Source organism: Ranitomeya variabilis, chromosome 6 (assembly GCF_051348905.1).
Source record: "Ranitomeya variabilis isolate aRanVar5 chromosome 6, aRanVar5.hap1, whole genome shotgun sequence".
In the NCBI taxonomy this organism is placed as follows: Eukaryota; Metazoa; Chordata; class Amphibia; order Anura; family Dendrobatidae; genus Ranitomeya; species Ranitomeya variabilis.
In genome coordinates, this window is record NC_135237.1 from 173,158,532 (window position 1) to 173,179,209 (window position 20,678).

The window sequence follows — 20,678 nt, forward strand, 5'->3', positions numbered from 1 at the left end:
CAATTGATGATGTGGTCAAAGCGTGTGTTGTTATGCACAATTACATCCTGGCAAAAGAGCGACTACAATTAGAACTTGACAAACCTGTTGATACCACTTTCCAGTTTGCAGGATTACTGTGATCACCCTCTGAGGACTACAGTGGAAGTTGCCTACATGAGGGACAAGTTTGTTGCTTATGTTGTTTCGGATATTGGACGTCTCGCATGGCAAGACGATATGGTTTAATACACTTTAATTAAATGTTATATGTTTGCTGACTTACTATGCTATATGTTTGCTGACTTACTACATATATTTGCTGACTTTACTACTAATAAAACACCTCCAGTTATACACCCTTTACAACTTGACTCAATAATACAATACACATGTGTGTGTTTTCGCATAAAAAGACAAAGAAAACAGGGATTGTGCAAACAAAATAAAAAAATTTGTTAACAAACGATGGGTTTTATGTTCGGTGTTGTGAATTCCGCTCTTGGGCTCCCTCCGGTGGTTGTAAGTAGTACTTTTGTGAATTCTGCTCTTGGGCTCCCTCCTGTGGTTTTGAGTGGTATAGCTGCTTCTTGGATTTAGCATCAGCAGCTGCTCCCACTGATCGTCTTTCTGGCTCGGCTATTTTAGTCTGGCCTTATTCCTCAATCAGTGCCAGTTGTCAATTGTTCCTGCTTGGAGCCACTGCTCTTTTGGATTTCCCTGACACTCTGTCCAGTTCAGCAAAGATAAGTCCTTTTGTCCTTTTGCACTCCACTTGTTGTGGACTTTATTATTCAGCACATTCTATGTATTGCTCATTTGTCCAGCTTATCAGTATGGATCTATTCAGCTAAGCTGGAAGCTCTGGGCTGCAGTTTTTGCCCTCCACACCTTTAGTCAGGTGTGGAGATTTTTGCATATCTCTGCGGTGGACTTTTTCTAGTTTTTATTACTGACCGCACAGTGTTTCTTTCCTTACTGTCTGTCTAGCTAGAATTGGCCTCCTTTGCTAAATCTTGTTTCATACTAGGTATGTCATTTCCTTCTCCTCTCACAGTCAATATTTGTGGGGGGCTGTCCTATCCTTTGGGGATTTTCTCTGAGGCAAGATAGCTTTCCTGTTTCTACCTTTAGGGGCAGCTAGTTCTCCGGCTGTGACGAGGTGTCCAGGGAGTGACAGGAACATCCCACGGCTACTGCTAGTGTTGTGTTAACATCAGGAACTGCGGTCTGTATAGTTACCACCTGCCCAGAGCTAGTCGCATGTCGCTCCTAAATTACCAGTCCATAACAGTAAAACTGGACAAAATTGAGTTAATAATAATAATAATAATAATAATTTTATTTATATAGCGCCAACATATTCCGCAGCGCTTTACAACCTCAAAAGAAGGAAAAGAAAAAGAGTTCTGAGCCATTTTTTTTTCTTTAGTCTGTTTTGTCTTTTTCCTTCCTCTTAATCTCTGGGTGGATTTGGGCGCGGACATGGATGTTCAGGGTTTGTTTTCTCGTGTGGATCAGCTTGCTGCAAGAGTTCAGAGTATCCAAGATTATGTTGTTCAGACTCCAGCCTTAGAGCCTAGAATTCCTACTCCAGATTTGTTTTACGGGGATAGATCTAAGTTTTTGAACTGTAAAAATAACTGCGAATTGTTTTTTACTCTGAAACCCCGTTCCTCTGGTGACCCCACTCAGCAAGTTAAAATAGTTATTTCTCTGCTGCGTGGTGACCCTCAGGACTGGGCATTCTCCCTTGAGTCAGGGGATCCGGCATTGCTTAATGTAGATGCATTTTTTCAATCGCTCGGATTATTGTATGACGAACCTAACTCTGTGGATCATGCGGAAAAAACCTTGTTGGCTCTGTGCCAGGGTCAGGAAGTGGCAGAATTATACTGCCAGAAATTTAGAAAATGGTCTGTGCTCACTAAATGGAATGAGAACGCTCTGGCAGCAATTTTCAGAAAGGGTCTTTCTGAAGCCCTTAAAGATGTTATGGTGGGGTTCCCCACGCCTGTTGGTCTGAGCGAATCTATGTCTCTAGCCATTCAGATCGATCGGCGCCTGCGCGAGCGCAAAGTGGTGCACCATATGGCAGCATACTCTGAACAGAGTCCTGAGCCTATGCAATGTGATAGGATTCTGACTAGAGCGGAACAGAGGGGATACAGACGTCAGAATGGGCTGTGTTTTTACTGTGGTGATTCAGTTCATACTATCTCTGATTGCCCTAAGCGTATTAAGAGGGTCGCTAGATCTGTTACCATTAGTACTGTACAGCCTAAGTTTCTCCTGTCTGTGACCCTGATTTGCTCATTGTCATCTTTCTCTGTCATGGCATTTGTGGATTCAGGCACTGCCCTGAACTTAATGGACTTAGAATTTGCCAGGCGCTGTGGTTTTTCTTTGCAGCCTTTGCAGAGCCCTATTCCTTTGAGGGGTATTGATGCTACACCGTTGGCCAAGAATAAACCTCAGTATTGGACTCAGCTGACTATGTGCATGGCTCCAGCACATCAGGAAGATTGTCGTTTTCTGGTGTTGCATAATTTACATGATGTTGTTGTGCTGGGTTTTCCATGGTTACAGGTACACAATCCAGTGTTGGATTGGAAATCGATGTCTGTGACTAGTTGGGGTTGTCAAGGGGTACATAGTGACGTTCCTTTAATGTCAATTTCCTCTTCCCCCTCTTCTGATGTTTCTGAATTTTTGTCAGATTTCCAGGATGTATTCGATGAGCCCAAGTCCAGTTCCCTTCCTCCACATAGGGACTGTGATTGTGCTATTGACTTGATTCCAGGCTCTAAGTTCCCTAAGGGCCGACTTTTCAACCTGTCTGTGCCTGAACATACCGCCATGCGGAGCTATGTTAAGGAGTCCTTAGAGAAGGGGCATATTCGGCCGTCTTCGTCACCATTGGGAGCGGGATTCTTTTTTGTTGCCAAGAAGGATGGCTCCTTGAGACCCTGTATTGATTATCGCCTTCTTAATAAAATCACGGTCAAATTCCAATACCCTTTACCTTTGCTCTCTGATTTGTTTGCTCGGATTAAGGGGGCTAGTTGGTTTACCAAGATTGACCTTCGAGGGGCATATAATCTTGTTCGTATTAAACAGGGTGACAAATGGAAAACTGCATTTAATACGCCCGAAGGCCATTTTGAATACCTGGTGATGCGTTTCGGGCTTTCTAATGCTCCTTCTGTATTTTAGTCCTTCATGCATGACATTTTACGCAATTATCTTGATAAATTCTTGATTGTGTATTTGGATGATATTTTGATTTTTTCCAATGATTGGGAGTCTCATGTGAAGCAGGTCAGGATGGTATTCCAGATCCTTCGTGATAATGCTCTATTTGTGAAGGGGTCTAAGTGCCTATTTGGAGTTCAGAAGGTCTCTTTTTTGGGGTTTATTTTTTCTCCTTCGTCTATAGAAATGGATCCTGTTAAGGTCCAAGCCATTCATGACTGGATTCAACCCACATCTGTGAAGAGCCTTCAGAAATTTTTGGGCTTTGATAATTTTTATCGCCGTTTCATTGCCAACTTCTCTAGTGTGGTTAAGCCCCTGACCGATTTGACGAAGAAAGGCGCTGATGTGACAAATTGGTCCTCTGAGGCTGTTGAGGCCTTTCAGGAGCTTAAGCGCCGATTTACTTCTGCCCCTGTCTTGCGTCAGCCGGATGTGTCTCTTCCTTTTCAGGTTGAGGTTGACGCTTCTGAGATTGGGGCAGGGGCCGTTTTGTCACAGAGGAATTCTGATGGTTCCTTGATGAAACCAAGTGCCTTCTTTTCCCGAAAGTTTTCGCCTGCGGAACGCAATTATGATGTCGGCAATCGGGAGTTGTTGGCTATGAAGTGGGCATTTGAGGAGTGGCGACATTGGCTTGAGGGGGCCAAGCACCGTATTGTGGTCTTGACCGATCATAAGAATCTGATTTACCTCGAGTCGGCCAAGCGGCTGAACCCTAGACAGGCTCGATGGTCCCTGTTTTTCTCCCGTTTCGATTTTGTGGTTTCATATCTTCCGGGATCTAAGAATGTTAAAGCGGATGCCCTCTCTAGGAGTTTTTTGCCTGATTCTCCTGGAGTTCTTGAGCCGGTTGGCATTCTTAGGGAAGGGGTGATTCTTTCTGCCATCTCCCCTGATTTACGGCGGGTGCTTCAGGAATTTCAGGCTGATAAACCTGACCGCTGTCCTGTGGGGAAGCTGTTTGTTCCTGATAGATGGACAAGTAAGGTAATTTCTGAGGTCCATTGTTCGGTGTTGGCCGGTCATCCTGGGATTTTTGGTACCAGAGATTTGGTGGCTAGGTCCTTTTGGTGGCCTTCCTTGTCGCGGGATGTACGTTCTTTTGTGCAGTCCTGTGGGACTTGTGCCCGGGCTAAGCCTTGCTGTTCCCGCGCTAGTGGGTTGCTTTTGCCTTTTCCTGACCCTGAGAGGCCCTGGACGCATATTTCCATGGATTTTATTTCGGATCTTCCTGTGTCCCAGAGGATGTCTGTTATCTGGGTGGTTTGTGACCAGTTCTCTAAAATGGTCCATTTGGTACCTTTGCCTAAATTGCCTTCCTCCTCTGATTTGGTTCCATTGTTTTTTCAGCATGTGGTTCGTTTGCATGGCATTTCGGAAAATATTGTGTCTGACAGAGGTTCCCAGTTTGTTTCCAGGTTTTGGCGGGCCTTTTGTGCTAGGATGGGCATTAATTTGTCTTTTTCTTCGGCGTTCCATCCTCAGACAAATGGCCAAACTGAGCGAACTAATCATACCTTGGAAACCTATTTGAGATGCTTTGTGTCTGCTGATCAGGATGATTGGGTGGCTTTCTTGCCGTTGGCCGAGTTTGCCCTTAATAATCGGGCCAGTTCGGCTACTTTGGTTTTGCCTTTTTTTGTAATTTTGGTTTCCATCCTCGTTTTTCTTCAGGGCAGGTTGAGCCTTCTGATTGTCCTGGTGTAGATTCTGTGATGGACAGGTTACAGCAGATTTGGACTCATGTGGTAGACAATTTGACGTTGACTCAGGAAAAGGCTCAGCGTTTTGCTAACCGCCGTTGGTGTGTTGGTCCTCGGCTTCGTGTGGGGGATTTAGTCTGGTTATCTTCTTGTCATGTTCCTATGAAGGTTTCTTCCCCTAAGTTCAAGCCTCGGTTTATTGGTCCTTATAAGATCTCTGAGATTATCAATCCAGTGTCTTTTCGTTTGGCCCTTCCAGCCTCTTTTGCCATCCACAATGTTTTCCTTAGATCTTTGTTGCGGAGATATGTGGTACCCGTTGTTCCCTCTGTTGATCCTCCTGCCCCGGTGTTGGTTGAGGGGGAGTTGGAATATGTGGTTGAGAAAATTTTGGATTCTCGTTTTTCGAGGCGGAGGCTTCAGTATCTGGTCAAGTGGAAGGGTTATGGCCAGGAGGATAATTCTTGGGTGGTTGCCTCCGATGTCCATGCTGCCGATTTGGTTCGTGCTTTTCACTTGGCTCGTCCTGATCGGCCTGGGGGCCCTGGTGAGGGTTCGGTGACCCCTCCTCAAGGGGGGGGTACTGTTGTGAATTCCACTCTTGGGCTCCCTCCGGTGGTTGTAAGTAGCACTTTTGTGAATTCTGCTCTTGGGCTCCCTCCTGTGGTTTTGAGTGGTATAGCTGCTTCTTGGATTTAGCATCAGCAGCTGCTCCCACTGATCGTCTTTCTGGCTCGGCTATTTTAGTCTGGCCTTATTCCTCAATCAGTGCCAGTTGTCAATTGTTCCTGCTTGGAGCCACTGCTCTTTTGGATTTCCCTGACACTCTGTCCAGTTCAGCAAAGATAAGTCCTTTTGTCCTTTTGCACTCCACTTGTTGTGGACTTTATTGTTCAGCACATTCTATGTTTTGCTCATTTGTCCAGCTTATCAGTATGGATCTATTCAGCTAAGCTGGAAGCTCTGGGCTGCAGTTTTTGCCCTCCACACCTTTAGTCAGGAGATTTTTGCATATCTCTGCGGTGGACTTTTTCTAGTTTTTATTACTGACCGCACAGTGTTTCTTTCCTTACTGTCTGTCTAGCTAGAATTGGCCTCCTTTGCTAAATCTTGTTTCATACTACGTATGTCATTTCCTTCTCCTCTCACAGTCAATATTTGTGGGGGGCTGTCCTATCCTTTGGGGATTTTCTCTGAGGCAAGATAGCTTTCCTGTTTCTACCTTTAGGGGTAGCTAGTTCTCCGGCTGTGACGAGGTGTCCAGGGAGTGACAGGAACATCCCACGGCTACTGCTAGTGTTGTGTTAAGATCAGGAACTGCGGTCTGTATAGTTACCACTTGCCCAGAGCTAGTCACATGTCGCTCCTAAATTACCAGTCCATAACAGTTCGGGGTCTGTATGACGGTGATATACTGTGGACCTTGGGGTTGTTGAGCTGGGATGATTGAGTTACATTTGATGATGAAGGGGTTACAGAGGAAGGGGCAAGTAATTGAAGGATTGGCTCCTGGATGTGACTGGACACATTGAGAGTAGACAACACATTAGGAGTTGAACTGTGGGAAGGGATAGACAAATTGGAAGGGGGAAAACCAAGGGAAGATAGTGACATATGTGAGGGTGGAGGTGGTAGGAGATAGCTATCAAAAGTGTATGGGACGCTTTTGGTTAACTTCATCCCGGGTCCCTTCATCAGCTACATTTACCCTTCAAAGATCAGTTATGCCATTACAAGCAATAAAGAAAAACAAGAAATAAACAATTTTTTTAGAGATATCGATGGGCAGGTGTCAATACTCTGTTGACGAGTGTCCTGGGACAGGGGCTCCCTCCCTGTCCCTAATGGTAGGGGCACCCTAGGTCGCCCTGTTCCCCAGACTACTTCTGATGGTGAAGATGCCAGGGCCACGTACCTTGTCTTAGCTCCTGATTCCGCCCTCAGTCTGTACCCTTCCTCCACCCAGGGAAGAGGGGAGAAGAAGTGTACCATAATACATCAACCAGACTAGCAAGGCAATACTAACAGGTGTAAAGGAAAATACCAATTATACAAATATATACACATAAACAACAGAGGTAAACACCGGGAAGTAGAAGATGGGGTTAAACCAAAGTAGGAGAAGAAAGGGAATTATCACATACTCAAAACCTAGCAACAGTCACAGATAAATCCACCAACCGCCTAATCCAATAATAACCACCAATAACCTCCAGCCATGCAGCATAAGCTATCTCTGATAATGAGTGCTAGCCAGGGTCCAGATTATATAAGAGATGGGAGTGGCTAACAGTGCACAGCTGAGAGCATTAATGCTCCAGGAGCTCTCAACTGAGCAGATTAATCCCTACATTGACAAAAGAAATCTACACTGTTTAACCCCTTAATGACCGGAACTTTTTTCGGTTTTGCGTTTTCGTTTTTCGCTCCCCTCCTTCCCAGAGCCATAACTTTTTATTTTTCCGTCAATATGGCCATGTGAGGGCTTATTTTCTGCAGGGCGAGTTGCGCTTTTGAACAACAACATTGGTTTTACCATGTCTTGTACTAGAAAACGGGGAAAAAAATTGTCAAGTGCGGTGAAATTGCAAAAAAGTGCAATCCCACACTTGTTTTTTGTTTGGCTTTTTTGCTAGGTTCACTAAATGCTAAAACTGACCTGCCATTACGATTCTCCAGGTCATTACGAATTCATAGACACCAAACATGTCTAGGTTCCGTTTTATCTAAGTGGTGGAAAAAAATTCCAATCTTTTGCTAAAAAAAAAAAAAGTGCGCAATATTCCGATACCCGTAGCGTCTCCATTTTTCGTGATCTCGGGTTGGGCGAGGGCTTATTTTTGCGTGCCGAGCTGATGTTTTTAATTATACCATTTCAGTGCAGATACTTTCTTTGTTCTTTTGATCGCCCGTTATTGCGTTTTAATGCAATGTCGTGGTGACCAAGAAAACGTAATTCTGGCGTTTTGAATTTTTTCTCGCTACGCCGTTTAGCGATCAGGTTAATCCTTTTTTTATTGATAGATCATATGTGTATGTTTAATTTTTTTTATTGTTTTATTTTGAATGGGGCGAAAGGTTTTTAAAAACATTTTTTTTACTTTTGCCATGCTTCAATAGCCTCCATGGGAGGCTAGAAGCTGGCATAGCCTGATCGGCTATGCCACATAGGGGCGATGCTCAGATCGCCCCTAGGTAGCAAAATTACTGCATTGCTATGAGTGCCGACCACTGGGTGGCGCTCATGGCAATCTGGCATCAACAACCATAAACGTCTGCTGGAGACCTCTGGCTGTTATGCCGACGCCCTGATGACTCCCGATCACGTGACGGGGGTCAGCGGTGCGCACATTTCCGGCCGGATGCGCTTGCTAAATGCCGCTGTCAGAGTTTGACAGCTGCATTTAACTAGTTAATAGGCGCAGCGGATCGATTGGAGGTGTGGAGCAATTGGGACTTGTGCTATAAGAATATGGAAACTGCTGTGTAAACTAATGTGTACATTCTGGTGCATGGAGATGGTAGGCTTAATGGGTTCAAGCTTTACAAAACATTATCTCCAATGCTCTTATTATCAGTGACTCAGTTTTAATTATAATGTGCAGATGTAATTCTTTTGCCACTAAAATAGCCAATTTACATGGATGACCTATTTTGTAATGCTAGTTTTTCTAAATGGAAATAATACAAAAAACTTACATTTTTGCCTCCCTTAAGGCATGTACAACCTCACTAAGGCCGGAGTCACACTACTGTAGAATACGTACGAGTGCTATGCGAGAAAACATCGCATAGCACTTGGACCAGTGTTAATCTATGGGGCAGCTCACATCACCGTATTTTTTCTTAGGCGTATTCGACGTGCGTGTAAAATCACAGCATGCTGTGATTGTACACGCATATCGTCCGAAATTCGCCAATGCAATTCTATGGGTGCAAGAAAAAAAAATCGGACACCACACGGACCATCAGTGTGACTTGCGAGAAATACGCACACACTTTCCTCATTTCAGCCCATTGAGCCATTAAATTCACTGGGGAAAAGCAGTGAGAAAAGTAAAGCCATATGCAAGTCATATGGATGTCATACGGATACACAGATGCGAGGAAATCGCATCATCGCATTGCAAAGACATTGCACACAGATGACCATAGGGACCATAGGGAGAACACTTGTGCGACTCTCGGCACAGAGACTCGGACCGATTTTCCATACGTTTAGTGTGACGCCGGCTAAATAAATCAAATCGCAGTTGGGATCCAGAAAACTTCTAAAGTAATCGGGCCTAGACTATAACCCACGGCCCAGGGCAGTAAACCAATCTTGTGATCAACAACAGGGAAATTAACATATACAGCATTCAGGGTAACATCACCTAGTATTGCCTATGGCTTCTGAATACGTCCAGTAAGATAATAATAATAATAATAATAATAATAATAAGGCTTTATCATTGTCTTGTATTGCTAAATATGTTCAAAAGCCACAAGCCAGTTACTGGGATGGCACGAAGCATGAAAGCAATGCAGTGCTCCAGGGCCCATGTATACAGGGGGATATCTCATTTTGGCTTTACAAGCACAAATAATAGAAATAAGCCACTAATGCGCCCTCGTGCTGGGAATGGCCAATACTGGGTGCATTGCAGGTATTCAATTAATATAATGTTAGGAATAAATCCGTAGAAATTATTTATCATGAAAAGGTTCTTTAGATAAACCTCTTTGGCTGTGCATGATCAGTTATTCTGTACGTGCCCCACTTCAATCATCCCTCGTTATCAGATAACACTAAACAACAACAGACCCCAATCTGCATATCAGGTTGTAATTAATGGTAAACCTGGCCACTGATGTACCAAGCTGATCTAACACACTACATGAACTTATGTACACTGTTTGCTGCCGGGCTAATATTTACTCCGCTGGGCCTGGGCTCATAATGCTCCACTAACATCCTGTATATGCCTTCAGCTAGCAAATAAAAGTCACAGATGGAAAATCAAAATTAATTTACACCATGGGGAAGAATATATGTAAATATGCTATGTACCTTTGATCAAGCTGGTCCATTCGGGCCACATTTTCTACTTACAGTATTATTTCTAAATTCATTTTTATTACAAAAAAATGCATTGTGTGAGGTAGTGACTGGGGTCATATGTGAGGGTCGCTATGTGTCCCCCAGGATGCGCACACAAGCATATTGAGACCATGGGAGTGCATTGCAGTCACAGGCATAGCTGTGATTGCAATGCAGAATAAAAGTGAGTATGGGCTTTGGACAAGCTATTTGTCCAAGGCAGATTTAGGAAAACCTGTCATGGGCTTTTATTTTTGAAATGGACTACAGGAAGGGAGAGGGGCAGTCTGTTTCCTCCCCGGGCCGTGTTTTTTATGTGGCCTACAGCCACAGGTTATTGTAAATAACAGTAGTAAATGCAGTAGAGGGTTGGGTGTGTCAGTGTGGAGTTTGCAAGTTGCAGAGCAGTCAGCTCCGCAAAAGCTCCGCCTGCGTGAGGGAACACAGAGCCAAGAGGAGCGAATTGCTGGCACCCCGAAAGTGTGATACGATGGTGCAACCGGACACATTTACTGTCTTGTTCCCTGGATGCAGTCCGGAGGATACCGTTTATTTTGTTCGTGAGTTTTTGGACATTAAGGCTATGTGCACACGTTGCGGATTGGGGTGCAGAATTTTCTGCACAAAATCCGCATCTCCTGGCAGAAAACGCAGGTGCAGATTTGACATGCTTTTTATGTGGATTTTGTGAGTTTTTGTTGCGGATTTGATGCGGATTTTGTGCGGATTTTCTGCGTTTTTTACCCCTGCGGATTTCTATAATGGAAGGGTTCAGAAATGCTGCAGTTCGCACAAAAGAAGTGACATGCTACTTCTTTTGATCCACAGCGTTTTCCATGTGGAGTTTTCCGCACCATAAAGGTACCGTCACATTAAGCGACGCTGCAGCGATATCGACAACTATGCCGATCGCTGCAGCGTCGCTATTTCGTCGTTGTGTGGTCGCTGGAGAGCTGTCACACAGACAGCTCTCCAGCGACCAACGATGCCGAAGTCCCCGTGTAACCAGGGTAAACATCGGGTTACTAAGCGAAGGGCCGCGCTTAGTAACCCAATGTTTACCCTGGTTACCATTGTAAATGTAAAAAAAAAACAGGCCGTCTGCTTCCCGCACTGACTGTGAGCTCCGGCCGGCCGTAAAGTAAAAGCAGAGCACAGCGGTGACGTCACCGCTGTGCTGTGTTTTACGGCCGGCCGGCGCTCACAGTCAGTAACCCGATATTTACCCTGGTTACCATTGTAAAACATTGCTGGCATCGTTGCTTTTGCTGTCAAACACGACGATACACACCGATCTGACGACCAAATAAAGTTCTGGACTTTCAGCAACGACCCGCGATATCACAGCAGGATCCAGATTGCTGCTGCGTGTCAAACACAACGATATCGCTATCCAGGACGCTGCAACGTCACGGATCGCTATCGTTATCGTTGCAAAGTCGCTTAGTGTGAAGGTACCTTTAGCACATCATTTTGTTTTCTATTGATTTACATTGTACTGTAAATCACTTTGCGGAACTGCAGCGTTTCTGCACGGAAAAAAACGCTGCAGATTCGCACTAAATCCGCATCGTGTGCACACAGCCTAAAACTATGTTTACCTTGAACTTTCCTGGGTCACTGCCTCATCACTGCACTGTCAGGACACCGCTGCACTACAATTGCCATAGAGTAAAAAATGATAATTAGAAAGCTCTAAAATTATTGAAATATGTAAAATTAATCTAAAATATTTCACATTATTAATGATATATTAAAGGCATTGTTCATGAAAGGATTTTACTAATCAGTCTCCTTCAATAAGACTTTTCTTCTTTTTAGAGATGAGTTAAACACATTTCACCAATGTTCCTATACATTATACATAGAGGAACTGTCATTAGGTCACAATTTTCCAGTTTTTGCTGTTATTTTGTTTCTGCTGCTTCCCTGGGTACTCCATGGTTTTAGTGTTTTGGGTTTTATTTTGTTTTGGGTTTTTTTTATCTGACACATGATTCCTCGGCTTTTTTATTTAGTGCTATTGTTTATCTTCTTTTCAAAGGGGGCGTGGCTCATAGGGTAATAAAGCAGCATGGCCTACAGACACCCCCCCCCCAGATAATCCTGTAAGCCCCGCCCCTTTGAAACACCATAAAAATTAGCACTAAATTAAAACATTCATATCTCTCTAACTGTATGGAGGAATGAAAACTCAAAACAGAATACTCAGGAGCCATGGGGGTCAATAACAAAAATGCCTGCAAAATTAATATTCACGGATCCACTCATTTTGATTTGGATTTTAGATTACGATTCAGTTCTGCTACATAAAACCATCCATTTCCCCTTACACCATATGTGAACTTCTATCCTGAATACAACAGGAGCAAATTATTGATGACGGGAGCCTATGCTAAAGGAGTATTCTAGAAATAGGTAAATATGGCTTTTATCCCCAAAAATTATTTATTGCTGAGAATGTGGATGATCAATTCTGCTTAGCAAATATAGTTGGTAATATCATTAGCCCTTCTTATTATTAGATCTGTTTTCCTTACCAGAAAAGATGCAGTTTTTATGCAACGTGAAATATTTGCATTGGTCAATTTTCCTTTTTGTAATTTTTACAATTTAAAAAATGATTTTTTTTTTCTTGCCTACAAATACAAAGGAAATGTGTCATATTTAACTTTAGCCCTTTTTAGAGATCATTTAATCTTCAACTTGTTTAACTGTTCACAATAACAGTACTTTTGATCAGGGGTTCCCACATTTTTACATGCCACTGCATAGGTAAGAATGGTTAAATCATAATCACAGATGGTGATTCTTTACTGTAAGAGCAGTGAGACTATGGAACTCTCTGCTGCATGATATTGTAATGGTGGATTCACTACAAAAGTACAAGGAGGCCTGGATGCCTTTCTTGATAAATATAATATTACAGTTTCAGAGTACTAGATTCTGTGATGAGACCTTAACCTACAAATGTATTTTGATCTTTGGAGCCGGGAATATTTTTTTCCCCTAATATGGAGCAATTAACATCTGCCTAATGGGATTTTTGTCTTTCTCTGGATCAACATGCTAAGTTATAGGTTAGATTTGATAGAGCTGTATCTTTTTTTCAATTGCATCAACTATTTTTCAACTATTTTGTGTCCTTAGTAGCTATGCATGATTACAGACTAAAAATACCTGTTGGCCAATCCTGCAGTCAAACGCTCTTACAAGTCATAGGGTATAGACTGCATAGGGCTTGGTTTTTGCCCGTAGAATCTGCCGGTAAAGTTCAAAGCAAATGATGGAGGAGAGCGCGTCACCTGACGCTCCCTCTCCCATCATTCCCCACTCTGCCTCTGACACTGCCGCTGTGGGTGCGCGATGACGTCATCGCGCACTCGCTGTGTATCAGGCAGTGCAGTGGCAGCCACCGAGACCAGAGCAGGGAGGGAGCAGTGTGGCGTGGGAACGTTGAGAGGTGAGGAGTGTTTCTTTTTTTTTTTTTGTAACTATAACAATGAGTACTGGACTATGGGGCCATTCTTGGGGGGAGGGGGGCTGTGCTGTATACTACATGTCTGTGCTATATACTACATGGCTGTTCTATATACTACATGGCTGTGCTATATACTACGTGGGCTGTGTTATATACTACGTGGGCTGTTATATGCTATGTGGGCTGTGTTATATACTACATGGCTGTTCTATATACTACGTGGGTTGTGCTATATACTACGTGGCTGTGCTATATACTACGTGGCTGTGTTATATGCTACGTGGGCTGTTATATACTACATGGCTGTGTTATATGCTACGTGGCTGTGCTATATACTACGTGGGCTGTGTTATATACTACATGGCTGTGTTATATGCGATCATGAATCGTGGTATGTTAAAGGGGGGGCCCACTGAGACTCTTTCACCCGGAGCCGGCCCTGGTAGATTGTAAGCTCTCACGAGTAGGGTCGTCATTATCTTTGCTTTAATTATTGTATTATCTTTAACGTTGCTACTTATAAATGCTGTATATAAACCGTTGAATTGTAAAGCGCTGCAGAATATGTTGGGGGTAAATAAAATTTACTATTATTATGTCTGTACTATTGAGACATGATATGTATATGTATAGAAGCTGACGTCAATACTCAGTACTTTATCTAGATTTTGCATCTCATAATCTGTGTATGATTATTAATACCTGTTTTGATTTTAAGTGCTGAAATATTAAGCTACGGTTAAAAATGTGTATTTTTGAAATGTATGTTTGCCTGTCTATCAAGCTGAAGTCTTGATTATTGATCACTTTTTATGTTTGATACATCGAACAATAGACAAAATAGTTGCAAAAGACACAATAGTTGCAAAAGCACACACAAGATTTATGTGCTTGACATACAAAGACAGTCCCCATGGATGTTATAGCAGAGCACTTTGCACACCTCTCTGTAAACCAGAAAACAGATCTATTCTACGAGTCGATTTATACATACCGACCGACAGCACAATATAACCGGCAATCAGTAAACTTTTACCACTTGGCGGTAGTTTGGATGCCTGATTACACAGGCACACCAAAGCAAACAATGGCCACTGAGCGATGTATACTAGATTGCTCAGTGCTTATAGGCTGCTATGGTTCTCGGCGGCGAGAGTCCTGTTTACACATGATGATGGACCGCCAAGAACAATTATCTTTTATGATGCGTAAAAAATAATTTCACCTGAACAAGTATGAGCGTCAGCCTATTTACATGGCAAGATAATCATGAAATGAGCATTTTTTAACAACGCTCATTCGTGATTATCTTGCAGTGTAAACGCCCCTATTATCTCTGTATTGCATGGAGAGCCATTCATTTGTAATGTCCCTGCTGAAGGGGAACTCTTTGGGCTGATGTAGCAGGTCGGTGAGGGAAGCATCGTTTATGGCACTAATGATGACCAGGTTGGTTCTTTGGAATATGAGCTAGGAAACTACAGTATATAAGCAGCCAATTCAAGTCACAGCTTTAAGAATAAAAGCTTGAAATTACTTGGAGGTAAAAACGAAACCTCCCAAGTCTGTATACCCAGGTCCTGCTTTCCCATAGACAGGTAATTATTAAAACCATGCACAATTTTTGCTAGAGAAATCTGATATAGTTCAAATGTGAAGGTGAAGAAAGACATGGTCTATGGGTTGTATTAAGTGACACTATGCAGGTGGTCAGGTTACCCATGCATGGCAGAGCTATAATAAATGGCTCTTCAATCTCCTACTTCCCAACATGCATCTTATGTATCCACATTTTTATTTTCTGCTCATGTGGGTCCAGATTAGGGTAATGGTTTTCTAAACCATTTTCTAGCATTGCTAAAATGACATTTGATTTCCCATAAGCTCATTAGCTATTTGGTGTCAGACATTGCAGATATTGATATATATTGATTAATTTATAGAACTAGGAGCCAATGACACTTAGCACAGACTGGGCACTCACGTGTAAAGTGTGAATACGGTGCATCATATAGCATTGTTTACCGACGATGCATGTAGTATGGATAACAATATTCAATTGTAAAGTGCTGCGGAATATGTTGGCGCTATATAAATAAAGATTATTATTCAATTCATTGTGGTTTCATTTCACGTTGTGATCATGGATAGGACCTCCCACACTGTTCATCCTAATCCATCTGATTAATGAACCTGAACCTCAGTGATGACTGACACAAGAGATGGAAGTCTCCCGAATCTAATGTATATGCCATCCAATAGCTTTGGATGCAAAGACAGCTTGTAAAGGATGGATGTGCTATACGGGTGTGCTGTAAGCTATATGATGTACTGCAGACATTTTTTGTAAGCAGCAGAACACTAAGCATACGGGATCTCTTGTCTTAGGTTCTCCCCTTATCTAGTGAAGGTGAGATCTGAGCTGACATTGGATTTCAAGACTAAGCACTGGCTGCACCTAGAACAGTGACACCCCGGCCATGGATCAGTGAAAAGGTTAACAGGGACACAATCCTCTTACTGCATTGAACATGTGTGGGGGTGGGGACAAGTGACAGCAGACTGTTTATCTGCCCCAACAAATCACAATGACAGATGTAATCTTTGTACAGCAGCACTTGGCCCATTGTGCTGCCATTTGGCCTAAATTTCTTTCTAGTCAGCATTTCATATGGCCAAAACAAACGCCCCGGAGTTACAGTACAATGTATAGTACCGGACCGCGGTAATTACTATACCTGCACATTACAATACAACGGTGGGTTTTCTTGTATCCGCACCAAAGCAAGAAGACGGTGCATGTAGACATCCTTCCTAAGCTTTCCATCAGGTACAGTACAAAGCTACAGTCAGTTACACACAGATGTACAAGCATGATATTGGCTGAGGGGCAGTTACTTTTCCCCATTTTGTAGTGTAAATCAACCACTGATTGGTAAATATTTACCGATTGCTGGTTTGATACCCCGCTGACATACAGACCCTGCTCTAGTCGATCAGTAATAGATTGTTCAGAGCACATAAGCTGCCAATGTTCTCGGCAGCACAGGATGATGCGATGCGCTGCCGAGAAACATGATCTTTTATGCAATACAAAAGATCATTTCACCCGACGAACGAACGTTTTGATTATTTGCTAGGTGATCGGCAGCCTGCTTAAAGTGCACGATTATCGTGAAACCTGCATTCCCAGGCAAGTATATCAGTGTAATGCAAATGCATCATTAATGTGCAATATGATTCTTATCAGTAAAAATATTCATAATTACTAATTGTCATATAATAAAGAAAATAGGTCTATGATCCGAAATGTACCATATTATATACTGGCAAAAGCACCCTATTAAAATACATGTGACTTTGACAAGAGGAAGCTAGAAGGAAGATAGATAGATAGATAGATAGATAGATAGATAGATAGATAGATAGATAGATAGATAGATAGATAGATAGATAGATAGAAGGATATATAGATGATACATAATAGATAATAGATGGATATATAGATAGATAGATAATAGAGAGATAGATAGATAGATAATAGAGAGATAGATAGGATAGAAGGATAGATAGATGATGCATAATAGATGATAGATAGATAGATAGATAGATAGATAGATAGATAGATAGATAGATGGATAGATAATTAGACAGATAGATGATAGATAGATAGAAGGATAGATAGATGATAGCTAGATAGATAATAGAGAGATAGAGAAGGATATATAGATAGATGATAGATAATAGATATATAGAATGATAGATAGATCCATAGATAGATAGATAGATAGATAGATAGATAGATAGAAGGATAGATAATAGATGGAAGGATACATAGATAATAGATAGGATAGATAGATAGATGATAGATAGATAGATAGATAGATAGATAGATAGATAGATAGATAGATAGATAGATAGATAGATAGAGCCACATACGACTTATATAGATATGAGATAGCAGGATTTGCACACAGATGTAGCTGCCATCTATCAGTCCCACTGTCTGTAGAAAGAACAAGTCCACTCTCATTTCTAGGTGAGACATTGCAGGAAGCAGCTGCTGGGATATTCTTGGCTTTGCAGTCCTACACATACAGTTCTGCAGCAATTCGACCTTGTGGAAGTGTTTCCTCTTGGATCTGCACCATGCAATCCCTCCCACCATTGCCGGTAGTGCAGCCTTGCAATATATTCCCTGGCCCCTGATGCTGCTGCATTGCAAGTAACCCTTAGGTGCCCGGAGAGCTCCACACACAGACACTCCCTCCCCCTCCAGTGTGACACTTCACTGACAGCAGAAGGGATGCAAGCTGTTACCTGGAACAAGCGATGGCTTCCGAGCAGCCATTCCCTCCACATGCATGTAACACATTACTTCATTTCCCACTGATGAGCCCAGATACAATCAGCCATGATAACGCCTCACTGTACATGGAGGCCGGGGAGCTGCCACTGTGCACAGCTGGAGCAGGCTACCTGTCCCTATGTGGAGGCCAGGCTGCCTCTGTCCCTGTGTGGAGGCCAGGCTGCCTCTGTCCCTGTGTGGAGACCAGGCTGCCTCTGTCCCTGTGTGGAGGCCAGGCTGCCTCTGTCCCTGTGTGGAGATCAGGTTGCCTCTGTCCCTGTGTGGAGGCCAGGCTGCCTCTGTCCCTGTGTGGAGACCAGGTTGCCTCTGTCCTTATGTGGAGGCCAGGCTGCCTATGTCCCTGTGTGGAGGCCAGGCTGCCTCTGTCCTTATGTGGAGGCCAGGCTGCCTGTGTCCCTATGTGGAGGCCAGGCTGCCTCTGTCCCTGTGTGGAGGCCAGGTTGCCTCTGTCCCTGTGTGGAGGCCAGGCTGCCTCTGTCCTTATGTGGAGGCCAGGCTGCCTCTGTCTCTATGTGGAGGCCAGGCTGCCTCTGTCCCTGTGTGGAGGCCAGGCTGCCTCTGTCCCTGTGTGGAGGTCAGGTTGCCTCTGTCCCTGTGTGGAGGCCAGGCTGCCTCTGTCCCTGTGTGGAGGCCAGGCGCCTATGTTCCTGTGTGAAGGCCAGGCTGCCTCTGTCCCTGTGTGGAGGCCAGGCTGCCTCTGTCCCTGTGTGGAGATCAGGTTGCCTCTGTCCCTGTGTGGAGGCCAGGCTGCCTCTGTCCCTGTGTGGAGACCAGGTTGCCTCTGTCCTTATGTGGAGGCCAGGCTGCCTATGTCCCTGTGTGGAGGCCAGGCTGCCTCTGTCCTTATGTGGAGGCCAGGCTGCCTGTGTCCCTATGTGGAGGCCAGGCTGCCTCTGTCCCTGTGTGGAGGCCAGGTTGCCTCTGTCCCTGTGTGGAGGCCAGGCTGCCTCTGTCCTTATGTGGAGGCCAGGCTGCCTCTGTCTCTATGTGGAGGCCAGGCTGCCTCTGTCCCTGTGTGGAGGCCAGGCTGCCTCTGTCCCTGTGTGGAGGCCAGGCGCCTATGTTCCTGTGTGAAGGCCAGGCTGCCTCTGTCCCTGTGTGGAGGCCAGGTTGCCTCTGTCCCTGTGTGGAGGCCAGGCTGCCTCTGTCCCTGTGTGGAGGCCAGGTTGCCTCTGTCCCTGTGTGGAGGCCAGGCTGCCTCTGTCCCTGTGTGGAGGTCAGGTTGCCTCTGTCCCTGTGTGGAGGCCAGGCTGCCTCTGTCCCTGTGTGGAGGCCAGGCTGCCTCTGTCCTTATGTGGAGGCCAGGCTGCCTCTGTCTCTATGTAGAGGCCAGGCTGCCTCTGTCCCTGTGTGGAGGCCAGGCTGCCTCTGTCCCTGTGTGGAGGCCAGGCGCCTCTGTCCCTGTGTGGAGGCCAGGCTGCCTCTGTCCCTCTGTGGAGACCAGGCTGCCTCTGTCCCTGTGTGGAGGCCAGGCTGCCTCTGTCCCTGTGTGAAGGCCAGGCTGCCTCTGTCCCTGTGTGGAGGCCAGGCTGCCTCTGTCCCTGTGTGAAGGCCAGGCTGCCTCTGTCCCTCTGTGGAGACCAGGCTGCCTCTGTCCCTGTGTGGAGGCCAGGCTGCCTCTGTCCCTGTGTGAAGGCCAGGCTGCCTCTGTCCCTGTGTGGAGACCAGGCTGCCTCTGTCCCTGTGTGGAGGCCAGGCTGCCTCTGTCCCTGTGTGGAGGCCAGGCTGCCTCTGTCCCTGTGTGAAGGCCAGGCTGCCTCTGCCCTGTGTGGAGGCCAGGCTGCCTCTATCTGCGATGTGGAGGCCAGGCTGCCTCTGTTCACTCACCTTCTCTTGAGCCCTGCTCAGCCTTTTCTGGACATTTTTAGCGAAGACGCCTGTTTTCATATCAGCCATGGCTGCTGGTCCAGGGAGCCAAGTGAGAGGAATCAGATGGAGCCTGGAGGCTGAGAGAAAATGAGAAGGGAGGGGAGGGAAGAGGAGGAGACATGTGTGGAGTGGAGTGGGGAGTGATGGGATGAAAAAGAGAAAATGAAGAGGGAGCAGAAGAAGCACATAGTGCAGTATTACATGTGGCTAATGGCCGCGGCTGTGGGGACATTGTCAGCAGGACAGCACTCTGTATGTGGCATCATTAAATGGAGGGGAGCAGCAGGCAAGGAAGATCACAGACACCAAGATGGAGCCAAGTGTGTGTGCTGCTGTCCAGGGTCCTGAAGTTGCAGATTCAAGAAGATGAAAAATAGCAGCGAACCTTGTCCACAGGCTGCGAAACTGATGGTGTACAGAGTTCACTAATTATATACTGTACATATACAGTTCAAACCAGAAGTTTACATACACTATATAAAAAGACACATACATTGGGTACGCAAAGTATTCAGACCCCTTTAAATTTTTCACTCTTTGTTTCATTGCAGCCATTTGGTAAATTCATTTTTTCCACATTAATGTATAAGGGGGAGAAACTAACCAGGTTTGCCTCATCCATAACGGGTCCAGAACCGTCGGGTCTGTCACCTAGGATACAGGGGGGAGAGTTTGGGGGGTCCCTGTGCTCGAGAGAAGGGGGCATCGCTAAGCAGGCAGTTAATGCATGTGCAGAAATTCAAATAGTTCAGGCGGGAACGGCGCACGAGAGAGTCCTGTCAGAGAAGATCAGCTGTGAGCTGACAGGGAGTGCTGACAGGAACCGACTGATGGGGTCCTGCTGAGACACCACAAATAACGCTGTCCTCGATAACACCAATGTCCCCGCTTACATCGCGGACCTTTAAGAGACTGCCGCCCCGGCCGGGAGTACTG

At 44.8% G+C, this 20,678-nt stretch overlaps 1 protein-coding gene across 6 annotated transcripts in view; it reads right to left on the bottom strand.

Annotated features, from left to right (window-relative positions):
- AMPH (amphiphysin) overlaps positions 1–19,837 on the bottom strand; it is a 425,845-nt gene extending 406,008 nt beyond the window's left edge. For all 6 annotated transcript variants that reach the window (XM_077269267.1, XM_077269266.1, XM_077269265.1 and 3 more), the window contains exon 1: positions 19,701–19,837. In XM_077269267.1, the coding sequence (XP_077125382.1) occupies positions 19,701–19,769 (69 nt within the window). In that variant the 5' untranslated portion in view covers positions 19,770–19,837. The remainder of the gene's footprint in view (positions 1–19,700) is intronic.
- Between the last annotated feature and the right edge of the window lie 841 nt (positions 19,838–20,678).